The 15569-nt window shown below is 45.3% G+C and overlaps 1 protein-coding gene across 1 annotated transcript in view; it reads right to left on the reverse strand.

Moving 5' to 3' along the window:
* The window catches only part of LOC143767140 (uncharacterized), a 57411-nt gene that overhangs the window by 28659 nt on the left and 13183 nt on the right, over positions 1-15569 (reverse strand). The window contains exon 6 of the mRNA XM_077255169.1: positions 13832-13922. Within this exon, the coding sequence (XP_077111284.1) occupies positions 13832-13922 (91 nt within the window). The remainder of the gene's footprint in view (positions 1-13831; positions 13923-15569) is intronic.

Here is a 15569-nt window from a genome sequence, read left to right on the forward strand (position 1 = left end):
GTTTTTATTTCTGTTAATGTTGACGATTATGGCTTACAGCCAATGAAAACCCAAAAGTCATCATCTCAGTAAATTAGAATACTTGATAACACCAGCTTGAAAAGGATTTTAAAATCCGAAATTTTGGCCTACTGAAATGTATGTTCAGTAAATGTACTCAATACTTGGTCGGGGCTCGTTTTGCATCAATTACTGCATCAATGCAGTGTGGCATGGAGGCGATCAGCCTGTGGCACTGCTGAGGTGTTATGGAAGCCCAGGTTGCTTTGATAGCAGCCTTCAGCTCATCTGCATTGTTGGGTCTGGTGTCTCTCATCTTCCTCATGACAATACCCCATAGATTCTCTATGGGGTTAAGGTCAAGTGAGTTTGCTGGCCAATCAAGCCCTGTAATACTGTTGTTTTTAAACCAAGTATTGGTACTTTTGGCAGTGTGGACAGGTGCCAAGTCATACTGGAGAATAACATTTCCATCTCCAAAAAGCTTGTCGGCAGAGGGAAGCATGAAGTGCTCTAAAGTTTTCTGGTAGACGGCTGCGCTGACTTTGGTCTTGATAAAACACAGTGGACCTACACTAGCAGATGACACGGCTCCCCAAACCAACACGGATTGTGGAAACTTCACACTACACCTCAAGCAGCTTGTCTGTCTCTCCACTCTTCCTCCAGACTCTGGGACCTTGATTTCCAAATGAAATACAAAATTTACTTTAATCTGAAAACACCTTGGACCACTGAGCAACAGTGCAGTTCTTTTTCTCCTTGGCCCAGGTAAGACAATTCTGGCGTTGTCTATTGGTCATGAGTGGCTGACACAAAGAATGCGACACTGGTAGTCCATGGCCTGGATACATCTGTGTGTGGTGACTCTTGAAGCAATGACTCCAGCAGCAGTCCACTCCTTGTGAATCTCCACAAAATTTTTGAATGGCCTTTTCTTAACAATCCTTCCAAGGCTGCGGTTATCCCGGTTGCTTGTGCACCTTTTTCTACCACACTTTTTCCTTCCACTCAACTTTCCATTAATATGCTAGGATAAAGCACTCTGTGAACAGCCAGCTTCTTTAGCAATGACCTTTTGTGGCTTACCCCCCTTGTGGAGTGTGTCAATGACTGCCTTCTGGTCATCTGTCAAGTCAGCAATCTTCCCCATGATTGTGGAGCCTACTGAAACAGACTAAGGGACATTTTTAAACACTTAGGAAGCCTTTGTTGGTGTCTTTTGTTAATTATTCTAATTTACTGAGATAATGACTTTTGGGTTTTCATTGGCTATAAGCCATAATTATCAACATTAACAGAAATAAACACTTGAAACAGATCACTCTGTTTGTAATGTCTCTCTCTCTCTCTCTCTCTCTCTCTCTATATATATATATATATGAGTTTCACCTTTGGTATTGAAGAACTGAAATAAATTAATTTGTTGATGATAAAAGAAAGAAGGCAAGATGGATATACCGTAACTTCACACAAAACTCCTAAAAATAGGCAGGACAAAATTGTTGGCACCATCAACTAAATATTTGGTTGCACCTTTGGAATAAATAACTGCAATTGATTTTTATAACCAGCTTCTTAAACCTTTCAACTGGAATTTTGGAACACTCTTCTTTTGCAAACTGCTCCAGGTCTCTCATTTTAATACCTCTACAGGTTTTCAATGGGATTTAGATCCAGACTCATTGCTGGCCACTTCAGAACTCTCCACCCCTTTGTTTCCTTCCATATCTGGATGTTTCTTGAAGTATGTTTGACGTCATTGTCCTGCTGGAAAACCCATGTCTTAGGACACAAACTCAGCTTTCTGACACTGGGCACTACACTGCAACCCCAAATCCTTTGACAATGTTCAGATTTCATGATGTACTTTAACAAAAAGCTCTATCTTGGTCTCATTTGTCCACAAAAAGCTTTCCCAGAAGGATTTTGGCTACACATATACATTTTGGCATATCGCACTCTAGCTTTTTTAGGTCTGTATCAGCAGTGGGGTTCTCCTGGGTCTCCTGCCATAGTGTTTCATTTCATTCTACTGTCAACTGATAGTTTGCGCTGACACAGATGCACCCTGAGCCTGCAGGTCAGATTGAATTTCTTTGGAATTTAATTACCGTATTTTCCGGCGTATAAGACGACTGGGCGTATAAGACGACCCCCCAACTTTACCAGTTAAAAAATAAAATCTTCTTAAAAGTCGGGGGTCTTCTTATACACCCTATGTCGTCTTATAGGGCCGGTGAATATGTGCCTTTTGGGGGGGGGGGGGAGTGATCCTGATGAGGACGAGGGGGCGTCTCACAGGAAAGTGAGTATCCCCCATTACCTTATCATAGCGCTGCAGCGTGGGGTCTCTGTGCTGGGAGCGGCGGCTGCTGTGCTGTGCTGTGCTGTGGCGGCTCCTCTTCTGCAGTGTGGGGCCTCTGGTGCTGTGGGGCGGTGGCGGCGGCGTATCTTCATACAGTCGGGGCTCCTCCGGCATCTCAAAGACTGGAAGCCCCGCCGGCAATTCCATGGGTACAATGCGGTCAGGTGGCCTCCGGGAAAATGGCCGCTGCTCAGATTCAGATCTCGTCCCGAGATCTCGGGAGACGAGATCTGAATCTGAGCAGTGGCCATTTTCCCGGAGGCAGCTCAATAGGTGCGATGCGGTGGCCCGGCCGCTGGGGGCTGCGCATGCTCAGATTCAGATCTCAACGAGATCTGAATCTAAGCAGCGGCCATTTTCCCGGAGGCCAGCGCATTGTACCGATGGAGTTGCCGGCGGGGCTTCCAGGCTGAGATGCCGGAGGAGCCCCGACTGCATGAAGATACGCCGCCACCGCCCCACAGCACCAGAGGCCCCACACTGCAGAAGAGGAGCCGCCACAGCACAGCACAGCAGCCGCCGCCGCTCCCAGCACAGAGACCCCACGCTGCAGCGCTATGATAAGGTAATGGGGGATACTCACTTTTCTGTGAGACGCCCCCTCGTCGTCATCAGGATCACTCCCCCCCCCACCCACCATATACACCCGGCGTACAAGGCGATTCCCGGCGTACAAGACGACCCCCGACTTTTAAGAAGATTTTCAGGGGTTAAAAAGTCGTCTTGTACGCCGGAAAATACGGTAGGTCTGTTTATTCACCATATGGACTATCCTGTGTTGCAACCTTTCATCAATTTATCTGTCATCTACGGCCAGGGAGATTAGCAACAGTTCGATGGGTTGATTTTGTTGCGCACAGTTGACAAAATAACATCAAGATCTCTGGAGATGGACTTGTAACCTTGAGATTGCTGATATTGTTCAACAATTTTGGTTTTCAATTCCTCAGACAGTTCTCTTCTGCTCTTTCTGTTCTCCATGCTTAGTTTGGTACACACAGACACACAATGTAAAAAAATATAGTTCTTACCGATAACGGTATTTCTCTGAGCCCATGACGGCACCACGGAGAGAGGGGATCCGCCCACCAAGGACAGGAAACCTACGGATAAAAAGGCGGTACCACTCTCCTGCATCAGTTTGTTTACATAGAGAATGATGGGAGACTACTAAGGCATTTGCAAATTTTAACTGTTTAGCCTAGTAAGATACCGCGTGATTTTAACTAAAAGTAGATTATGAATAGACTATGGCACTATTTGAATGTGCACACCCATAAGTGAAGGGAGGGAATGTACGGGTGCCGTCATTGGCTCAGAGAAATACCGTTATCGGTAAGAACTATATTTTTCTCTGATCGCCCATGACGGCACCACGGAGAGAATTGCATAGATAGTACATTCAGGGAGGGACCACCGATTCCAGAACCCTTTTACCGAAGGTAAGATCTGAAGAAGAGATTAGGTCCAATCTATAGTGCCTATAGAATGTGGATGGTGAGGACCAGGTAGCAGCTTTACATATCTGGTCTATAGAAGCTCCGGCCTTCTCCGCCCAGGAAGTTGCCACTGCCCTTGATGAGTGAGCCTTAACCTCCCCGGGAACGGACATCCCACTTGCCGAGTATGAAAGACTGATGGCGTCCGTGATCCATCTTGCTATGGTGGCTTTAGAAGCTTTTTTCCCCTTCCGGGGACCCTGGAAACACACAAACAGAGAGGAATCCTCCCTACTCTCTCTAGTGGCTTCTAGGTAGTGTAAGAGACACCTTCTTACATCCAGTGTATGTAATGTTTGTTCCTCCTTATTTGTAGGGTTGGGACAGAAGGAGGGGAGAGATATCTCTTGAGACCTGTGAAATTTCGAAGCCACTTTCGGGAGATATGCTGGGTCTGTTTTTAAAATGACCCTATCCTCTAAAAATTGTGTGTAAGGAGGATTAACTGAGAGAGCCTGTAAGTCGCTAACCCTACGGGCAGAAGTGAGGGCGACTAACAGAGCGGTTTTGAGAGATAGGTTTTTTATTGAAGTTTCATGTAATGGTTCAAATGGTGGACTAGTCAGGGTTTTAAGGACCAAGTTTAAGTCCCATTGTGGAACCACTTTCACTGGCAGAGGCCTCGATCTTCCTGCTGCTCTGATGAATCTAGAGACCCACCTATTTGAAGCTAAGTCAAAATTGAATAATGCCCCCAATGCCGCCACGTGAACTTTTAGGGTACTGGTGGCTAAACCCATCTCCAAACCTTTTTGTAGGAACTCTAATATGGAATTAAGGGGAATCTCCTTCCCTATCTTTGCACCTGAAGAAGACAATAACTTTTTCCATATTTTGCCGTATTGTTTTGTTGTAACCGGCTTCCTACTTTTTAACAGAGTTGAGATTAAACCCGAAGAGAACCCTCTGTTTTCTAATATTTTCCTCTCAAGAGCCAGGCTGTCAAGTGCAAGTTCTTGACTCGCGGATGACAGACTGGGCCCTGCGATAATAGATCCTGGAGGTCTGGTAACACCCACGGGTCGGATATTGACATCTTCCTCATCCATGAGAACCAAGGTCTCTTCGGCCAGAACGGGGCAATTAAGATGACCAATGCCCCGTCCTCCCGAATCTTCCTCAGCACTGCTGGAATCAGAATGAGAGGAGGAAAGGCATAGACCAGATGGTGACCCCAAGAGATCAGGAAAGCGTCCACAGCTACTGGGTTCCCCAAGGGAGATAGGGAGCAGAAGGAGGCTACTTTTTTGTTTAAATGGCTCGCGAAGAGATCTATTTTGGGAACACCCCATTTTTGTGTGATCTGAGTAAATATCACTGGATTTAGTTCCCATTACCCCTGTTTTAGGCTGGATCGACTTAGAAAGTCTGCCTTGTAATTGTCTACCCCCTTTATGTGTAGGCTTGTCAGGGATAGAAGGTTGCTCTCGGCTATTTGAAGGATTGAGCTGGTCACTTCCATTAGATTTTTGGAACGGGTACCCCCCTGATGATTTAGGTAAGATACTACTACTTGATTGTCCGACATCACCCTTACATGGTGAGATTGAAGGACTCCCAAGAATTCCTGAAGGGCAAATTTTACTGCCAGGAGTTCCTTCATATTGGAGGAATTGTTTGCAAGGGACGGAGACCAAATGCCTTGGGCTACTAGATCGCCCAGATGAGCCCCCCACCCTGAGGGGCTTGCGTCCGTAGTTAGGACCTTCGAGATCGGGATTACCCATGGGACTCCCTGGGAAAGATTTTCCTGCAACGTCCACCAAGTCAGAGAGTGATTGGTGCGAGGAGACAATGTTAACCGCCCGTCTAAATGCTCTCCTAGAAGGATTTGCTCTGACAGTAGCTGCCATTGGAGATCTATTTAATGTAGTTGGGCCCACTGGACCGCCGGGATGCAGGACGTCATAGAGCCTAATAGGGACATGCCCTGACAAAGTGTTATGGAGGGAAGAGATTGTACTCTTAACGCTAAATTTTTTATCTTTTGTATTTTGCTCTCTGGGAGCCGACATTCCATTTGTTTGGAGTCTAGAGTGAGACCTAGGTACTCCTGAACCTGAGAAGGCACCAGTCTGGATTTTTCTAGGTTTATTAGCCAACCCAGATCTTTTAGAGAATGAATCACTAGATCTAGTTGACTCTTGCAATGTTGCGGGGAGGAGCCTATCACCAGGAAATCGTCCAGATATGGTATGATCAGGGTGTTTTCTTCCCTGAGGTGAGCCATTACCTCCGCGACCAACTTTGTAAAAACCCTCGGGGCTATTGCTAAGCCAAATGGTAGAGCTGAGAACTGGAAGTGACTTAGGACTCCCTGGATGTGGACTGCCAGTCTGAGGAATTTTTGGTGATCCTTGTGTATTGGGACGTGATAATATGCGTCCCTCAGGTCCAGGACCACCATGAAGCATTGAGGAAACAGCATTTTGATAGATGATTTTACTGTTTCCATCTTGAATGCTTGAACCTCTAGGTAGTTGTTTAGGTTTTTCAAATTGATAATGGTCCTGAAGGAACCATCTGGCTTCTTCCTCAGGAATAGAGGGGAATAGTAACCTTGCCCTCTTTCCTGAGGGGGAACTTCCAGGAGTACTCCTTTTTTTACTAACCCAACAACCTCGTTTTCTAGCGTCAACTGCTCTTCTGCCGAGGATCTTGTGGGTGTTATCTTGAAAGAGGGACGAGGGTACCTCTTGAATGTTAACCTCAGTCCCGACTCTATGATGTTTAGTATCCATCGACTTGAGGTAATCTTTTCCCAGGCTGGGAGAAAGAGAGATAATCTCCCCCCCACCTGGGGCGAACCTTCATTGTGAAGGTTTTTTGTTGTCATTGAGGTTTTTATTAAAGATAAACCCCTTATTTTTGTTCTTTTTATCTTCCCATTTCCCCTGGCTTCTCCCCGGGTTCCTACGGAAAAACCTCTTGTTCCGAAAGGGCTTCCTATAAGAGGGGAGACCCAGAGGGGGGAAGGACTATTTCTTGTCCCCCGCTTTTTCCAAGATGTCATCTAGGGTGGAACCAAACAGAAATTCTCCTTCGCAGGTGATGGTACACAGTTTTGTTTTCGTTTGTAGGTCGCCTGGCCAATTCTTAAGCCAGAGGGCGCGCCTGGCCGCATTAGCAAACCCTGCTGCTCTGGCGGATAGCCTGATGGAGTCGGCCGAGGCATCAGCTAGGAAAGCCGCGGCCCCTCTCATTACTGTTAATGTGTCCAGCATTGAGTCCCAGGAAGTTTTCCCCTTTAATTGACCCTCCAGTTGGTTCAGCCAAATCATCAGGGAGCGTGAAGTACATGCTGCCGCTACTGCCGGCTTCAGGCCTCCTCCCGCTGCCTCCCAGGCACCTTTGAGAAAGGCATCTGCCTTCTTATCCATAGGGTCTTTTAGGACCCCCATGTCCTCGAACGGGAGGGCAAATTTTTTTGAGGCTTTAGCGATCGCTACATCTAATTTGGGGGCCTTCTCCCAAAAGGAGCAGGATTCCTCCTCGAAGGGGTATTTTCTTTTTGGCGTTAAAAGAGCCTTTCTCATGGGCTTCTTCCATTCTTTCTTAATTAAGGCTGCTATTGCTTCGTTAAGAGGGAAAGCTCTTCTCTTTTTCTGTTCCAGGCCCCCAAACATGATGTCTTGTACCGATTTTTTAGGGTGGGAGTCTACCAGACCCATGGTACTTCTCACGGCTTTTAAGAGGCCATCAGTATCCTCTAGAGGGAAACAGTTATGTCCCCCCGAGGAAGAAGTAGATGATGAAGATGAGGTGGAGGAGTTGAAGGACACTGAACTCTCACTATCGCTTTCTGATTTTGAGACGGGAGATGGGGACCTGAGTCTGGTTTTTCTCCTTTTTTTTCCCACTTTTTAGTGATCTGACGGTGTCCTCTACTTGCTCCTTAATCAGGCTTTTAAGATCTGTTGCAAACCCAGGAAGGTTTTCAGATACAGTCTGCTGAATGCAAGTATTGCATAGTCTCTTATCCCATGTAGGTGGAAGATCCTCTCTACAGATGGCGCAACTTTTGTGCTTAGTTTTACATACGCTTTTCCTCCCCTACAAGAGACAAATAACAATCTTACTGTCTCTGACAATCACGAAGATCCACTTACCACCTCCAGGACCCATAAATACCGGTTGGGGATTCTCTGCCTCTGGCTTTTTCCCTGACGCCGTACTGGACTCCTTACTGTGCTGGGACCTTTGGCGTTCTTTGCTGGTGTCCTGGTGCCCTTTCTGCAGTCGCCTTTTTTGCTGCTTCTGCTGCGGCGATGCTACAGGTGGAGGTGACTCGGGCTGAGGTGATGTCGGGTCGCTCATACTGCTGCTGGTCTGCGGATGCTGCTTTGACACTTGGCTGAGCTGGCGCTGCGGCACTATTACTCATGAGGCTCTTGCTTATCACTGCAGAGCCACTGGGAGGATGTGGATTACTCTATTTAAACCCTCCCGCCGCTTGCCCTCTGCACTTGCGCAGTCCACGGAGAGGAGCGCCGAACGCCGGCGCCTGTGCATTAGCCCGGCGCCCACATACCGCGCCGAGCGTTTAGCGCCGCCGGCGCCTGCGCAGACGCGTTAGGCGCCCAAGCGGAAGCCCCGCCGGCGCCTGCGCAGACCGCGCCCAGCGCCCGAGCGGCGCTCCGTCAGCGCCTGCGCAGATCGTGCCCAGCGCTCGAGCGGTAATCTACCGGCGCCTGCGCGGAAGCTCCCAACTCGCGAGACCAGTTTAGATCCCGGGCATGCGCCGAACTTTCAAGATGGCGCCCAGGAAGCAGGTATGGCACTGCTGACCGGCGCCCCCGGTCCTATGCAGCCCCTATAGCGCGTTACTCTGCACGCCCGATGGCGGTGCAGCGTGCAGACTGAAGCTTGTTTTAGGGAGGGTCGCGCTGCACCTCCCGCAACCACAGAGGGACCCCCCTGGATGTTGCCGCTGCTGCATCTTACCTGGGGAGGTGACCGCGAACTCCTTGTCACCTCCCCCGCACACCCTGTCGCCCCTGGCTCCCAGCGGTGGCGCTTCGGGTCACCACCCTAGCCGAGGCAGAGGGACCCCAGCTGCCTGAATCGGACTGGTTGGCCCCGGAATTCCAACGTCGAACTGGTAAGTCCGTAGGTCTCCCATCAAGGACAGGAAACCAACTGATGCAGGAGAGTGGTACCGCCTTTTTATCCGTAGGTTTCCTGTCCTTGGTGGGCGGATCCCCTCTCTCCGTGGTGCCGTCATGGGCGATCAGAGAAAATTGCGTCAACTTCTCCCCTTTCTATCTGGTTTTAAGTGAGAGTTTCATATTGCCCACACCTGTTATTGGCCACAGGTGAGATTGAACGAGCATCACAAGCTTGAAACAAATTTGTTTACCCATTTGTAAATGTGCCACTAAATATGACCACCACATTTTGGGGTTTTGTGTGAAAACTGTGACCGGCAATAAAAAGTTTACCTCCGGTCACAGAGGAGTCAGCTGATGAGAGAGTATTACTCCCATCAGCCTTCACCTTCTGTTGCTGAACAGCGAAAGCAGGCACAGCTGATGGGAGTATTCATAAGTCGGTGCCTACGCTATAAATAAATTAAAAAAAATTATGTGGGGTCTGTCATAGAAAATATTAAAAATCCTTGAGGTTCCTCATGTCCCCCCTCCCTTTTTACTTTCATCAACCATTTGTCCTGAGGATCTGGGAGATAGCAATCAACCCTGTCTTTATGTAAAATGGCAGTGACACAGCTATGTGAAGTAGAATAATTAAAATGCGAGGATTCCTCTCTATGTCCAGGTGACTGCAGAGGATGTCTATTGTCCCCACAGAGACACAGGAAAAGGGTCTTATTAGGGTCTGAAGTGGATCAAAGAAAATATGACACCCTTTACAAATAGCCATGGTGAGAGTACTCAGAGATCAAACAGTATTAGCACGCTCGGGTGTCCTCCGAGTATTTTTTAGTGCTCGGAGATTTAGTTTTCTTCGCCGCAGCTGAATGATTTACATCTGTTAGGCTACTTTCACACATCAGTTTTTTTGCATCAGGCACAATCCGGCGAATGTTAGAAAAACCGGATCTGGCGCAGATTGTGAAAAACTGATGCGACGGATCCATTTTTTCGACGGATCCAGCTAGCGTATCTAGATTATTGGATAAAAAAAAATTGGAGCATGCTCAGTTTAAAAAAACAGAATCCGGCGCCGGATCCGGTACCTTCCGGCTCCCATAGGCTTCCATTCTAGCAAACAGCCGGAAGCACCGGATCCGGCGCTTCCGGCTTTTTCTCCAGAGACAAAAAACATTGCTATGGATGTTTTTTTCCAGAAACCGGAAACGGCAGATTTGCCGGATCCGGCGAAAAACGGACGAAACGCAATATCATCCGGCACTAATGCAAGTCTATGGGAAAAAAACTGGATCCAGCGGCAACATTCGCCGGATCCGTTTTTTTTTTAAATTTAGCCAGATTTAGCCTGACAGCGAAAACCTGATGTGTGAAAGTAGCCTTAGCCAGCTTGATAACATGTGGGGATTCCCTAGAAACCAGGCAACCCCCACATGTACTTATGCTGGCTAACAGATGTAAATCATTCAGCTGCTGCGAAGAAAACTAAATCTCCGAGCACTAAAAAATACTCGGAGGACACTCGAGCGTGCTCGGGAAATCTCGAGTAACGAGTATATTCGCTCATCACTAGAGAGTATGGCTCCGGAAGAAAATATGGAATATTGGATTTACTATACATCCAATATTAATGAGACATACCTTGTTGGCATCGGGATAACTAGGCCAAAAATACACATATTTTCTCATAATTATAACCCCCACCAAAAAGCCCAAAATCCATAGGGGCCATATAACCAGTAGCTAGGCCATGTTTTGTCTCTAAGTGTAGCTACAATCCCAATAGAAAGATGACATCAGTCTCGACCTTCTGTGATCACTCTATGAGCAGTTATTATATAAACTGGGATTTCCTAAAATTATGAAGGGCTGAGTCCAGCCCACAACCAGGACCTTGTGAGGTCATCTTAGAGGGGTGTGTGGATGGGACTCGGGGTCTGATAAAAGATCAATCCCAATTATCATCACTGTGCGTACAAGAGAGTTACATGTCATCTATGTAGGGACCCCGTTATTGACGGCCAAATCGAAGCGCTCTCCTTCGGCTAAACTGAATTGTCTCTGCGATCGGTGTAGTAAGTTCTACTGCTAATCCCTTTTATTTCATGTAACTGTTTATGTTGTATTGTTTTGTCCCCCTTGTAAAATCTTTTGTAGATTTTTCTCAAACACTGCCTCCCTTTGGATTAAATATAAAATGTAATAGTTCTGTTCCTTCTGTACTGTAAACTATGCCTCGAAGTGATAGCTACCCTTAATGGTGTCTAATCAAGCGAAACAGGTTAGTGGGGGAGGCGAGTAGTCTGGGGCCATCGGAGGATTAGCTGTGACCGTACTGGGGTGTGTACACATATTCCCTGTGTGGGAATCCGGAGGTGTATATGCCATAAGCTCACTGTTAATTTTCTGATAGCCAGCCTAGTGGTGCGAACAGGCTCAGCCTTCTCCGTTGATCGTCGGCCAGTCGTGTAATTGTCCGGACGATAGGTGGCAGCAAAGAGCTGTTCGCTCCAAAGATCACAGTAAGTGTTACTCGTGACTTTCCCGGCCTGTGATATTATGAATTTGTGGGATAAGGAAAGTCCTGACAAATATGAGATCCCTGAAAGGGTCTTTCTATTTTTGATAAACAGCATGGAAAAACTGATAGCTGTGGGCTGCAACCCTCAGCTGTCAGCTTTATCATGGCTGGTTATCAAGAATAGACGGGTCACCACTCCACACCACTTTTTTTTTTCTTTAAATATTTAAATAAATAATTAAAGTGTTAGTCCCCCCCCATTTTGGACAACCAGCAAAGCTAAAGCAAACCACCTAAAAAGGAAACCAGGGCTTGCTTCAATGGAATTGGTGAAAGGCGAGTATAACTGTGATTGTTATTTTTAAATAAATTTGTAAAACTGTGTGTATTTTTATTTCAAATACAGGACTGTATTCTGGGTGTTTTTTACTGACCATATGACTATGGTATTACTAATGGACAGACGTCTTATAGACGCCACTCTGTTGTTAACTGCTGGGCTTGTTGTCACCAGACTATACAATGGTCACATCAACCCCACAAATATGAGCCCCACTTACCACCGCCACAGGGCAAGAGCCGGGCAAAACGCCAGAATTGGCGCATCTAATAGATGTGCCATTTCTGAAGTGTCTACGGGCTGCAATATCCATGGCCTCTTTCAAGCCTGAGAATCCCAGCCACCATCTTTTTGCTTTAGCTTGGCTGGTTGTCAAAAATGGGGGAACCCCGCACCGCTTTTTTAATTTATTTAAATAATTAAAAAATGGTATGGGGGCCCCTCTATTCTTGATAAGCAGCCATGATAAAGCTGACAACTGAGGGTTTTGCCATGCTGGTTATCAAAAATAGGTATAGTAGTAATAGTTGTACTGTCTCATCAGTACTACTAACCCCGGTCACAGCTGCAGGCGTTCTGACTGGTGGTAATCTCACCGAAGATCAGAGCCGCCGGTGTTTCTTGCGATGTCATGCACATAACAGCGTGGGAAACACCTGATGTTCGGGGTGCTGAACCCGAACAGTAACACGGACTTCCTGGAAAAGTCAGTGCTCGGGGTTCGTGCATGAACAGTTGCTGTTAGGTACAAACTCCAAACTTCACTGTTCGGGTTCACCCATCACTGTTTAAAAATCATACAATGTGATTTTATGGATTTTATTTTTAGATTCTGTCTCTCAGAGTTGAAGTGTACCTACGATAAAAATTACAGACTTCTCCATTCTTTGTAGGTGGAAAAACTTGCAAAATCAGAGGTGTATAAAATACTTATTTTCCCCACTGTAGATATAGCAAATCTGGCATACACATACAGCACAGGAATAGAAGGGGCACAGCTTATAGCCCACATTCAGTGTTTGGTCAGTATTTTACATCAGTATTTGTAAGTCAAAATCAAAAGTGGGTGAAAAATACAGAAGTGGTGACGTGTTTCTATTATACTTTTCTTCTGATTGTTCCACTCCTGGTTTTGGCTTACAAATACTGATGTAAAATACTGACCAAATACTGAACGTGTGAACGTGACCTGACTCTAATTCTACAAGTCTAACTCCTTAGAGGCTCTGGTGAAAAGTAACTGCAGCGTTTAAGCTGTCAGACAGAATGAGAGACCAGGATGACAATGGATTTTCATGGCAGGGGCCTATCTGACACAATGCACCAAAATACTTTGCTATAGCAACCATGGATCGAACTGATGCATAACATTTTCTAAACCCCCCTAAAAAAAACTTGTGATTAATTGTGCTTACTTATATAGAGCAATCATATTCCACTATTGCTTCACAGGCACTATCATCACTGTCCCCACTGGGGCTTACAATGTAAATTCCCTAACAGTATGTCTTTGGAGTGCGGGAGGAACTCTAAACCTTTTTATCTAAATACAACAATGCCTAATCAAGAAAACCATATAAAATACAATACACCCCAACAAATGCTATTTTTTAAAGGGTATTTTGGTATGCAAATTGAACATACAACAAACTATACAAATATGGTATCAACCTAAAGAATAAAATATCACAAACTTAATTCTTAAAACTGAACCCCCAAAATAAGTGAGAATTGCTTTGTTTTTTTTTCACTCCCCACAAAAGTCAGATTTTTTTCAGTTCATAAAATATAAAAATAATTTGTGCCATTAAAATAAAAGCATGCATAAGGCAACAAAGAGTATTCTGAAAGTTCTAGCTCTCAGAACACAATGATACAAAAAAAAAGAATTGCTGATATGTCAAATGGTCATACAAAAAAAACCATTTGTTTGTACCCAGTAAAAGTGTTCTTAAATGAAAGCCCCACCAAAAGTAGTATTTTATTACTACTCACTTGTGCTGGTATTTGTAGGGGTGTCCACTCTCCCAAATATCTCTTCTTCTTCTAGGGTAACTTCAACTTTAATGCCAATCTGACTTTCAGCCTAAGTCACCACATACAAAACACAAAAACAAATGCTTAAAGGGAATCAGTCACCTGGATTTTGCTACCCCATCTGACAGCAGCATGATGTAAAAGAAGAGAACCTGATTCCAGCGATGTCTCACTAGTTTGGCTGTTTGATGCCCTTTTGATAAAATGACAGTTTTGTCTGCTGTAGATCTACCAGTTCTCTTAATGCTGAACTCTATATAACTCCGCCCACATCTCTGGCAGCTTCCTGTGCACACCGTGCATAGGCAGAAAGCTGCCAATCGGTGCTGGGGGTGGGATTATACAACTGCACCTACATTATGCTGCTCTCAGATTAGGTGGCACAAAGCTGGTTAAATTTTAAGTAGACCTAGATCAGGATACTTATTTTTTTCTCTTCAGTTTTTATTTTCCGATTATTTTTAGTTCCATTTTCTGTACATGATTATTTATGTATAGGTGTAACCTTTAATTGTAATTATGATAGAGAAGCTAATGATAAAAAATGATCTCTCCGTGACAAAAGGGTCCATTTTGAGGCTCAATGCTAAATTTTAGGAGATTCTTAAAAAAAATGTGCTTAAAATATAAACTTGATTTACATATTTTCTTCTTACATATTTTCTTTAACCCCTTTCTGACATCCGTTGTACTGTACTATCCCGTCCATGTGGGCTGGGCCCGTATGACCATGGACTGGATAGTACATCGAAGCCAATCGGCTGCGCAAACGGGTGGTGTGCGGCCGATCGGGGCGAGTGTCAGCTGATTCTCACAGCTGACACTCGGCACTAAATCCCCTGGCGGTTTAACCCCCGAAACACTGCGATTACTGCCTTTTCCTGAGGGTCTCCATGGAGACCCCTGGATCCAAGATGGCCACGGGGTCCTTCCAGGTCCTGCAGGGAGGTGGCCTCTCAGTGCCTGCTGAGAGCAGGCACCAGCAAGCCTCCTTCACTGCCTGTCAGATCACTGATCTGATACAGTGCTGTGCAAAGTGTCAGATCAGTGATCTGGCTTTATACAGTGATGTCCCACACTGGGACAATGTAAAAAAGTAACAAAAAAATACACTGTATAAAAATATATTTTTTTAAATTCCTAAATAAAGAAAATAAATAAATATCGTTCCAATAAATACATTTCTTTATGTAAATAAAAAAAACACAAGAAAAGTACATAAAAGTACACATATTTAGTATCGCCGCATCCAAAACGACCCATTCTATAAAACTGTTTCACTACTTAACCCCTTCAGCTAAAATCGTAAAAAAATAAAAACCCAAGGCAAAAAACAATGCTTTATCATCATACCGCCGAACAAAAAGTGGAATAACACGCGATCAAAAAGACTGATATAAAAAAAATGGTACCGCTGAAAACAAGCCACCATACAGCATCATCAGCAAAACATTTAAAAAATGATATAACTGAGGTATCGCTGTCATGGTACTGACCCAAAGAATAAAACTGCCTTATCAATTTTACCACACGCTGAACGGTATAAACGCCCCCTAAAAGAAATTCATGAATTGCAGGTTTTTGTTCATTCTGCCTCCCAAAAATCGTAATAAAAAGAAATAAAAAAATGTCATGTGCCTGAAAATGGTACCAATAAAAACGTCAACTCGTCCCGCAAAAAACAAGACCTCACATG

This window comes from Ranitomeya variabilis, chromosome 4 (genome assembly GCF_051348905.1).
Source record: "Ranitomeya variabilis isolate aRanVar5 chromosome 4, aRanVar5.hap1, whole genome shotgun sequence".
Lineage (NCBI taxonomy): Eukaryota > Metazoa > Chordata > Amphibia > Anura > Dendrobatidae > Ranitomeya > Ranitomeya variabilis.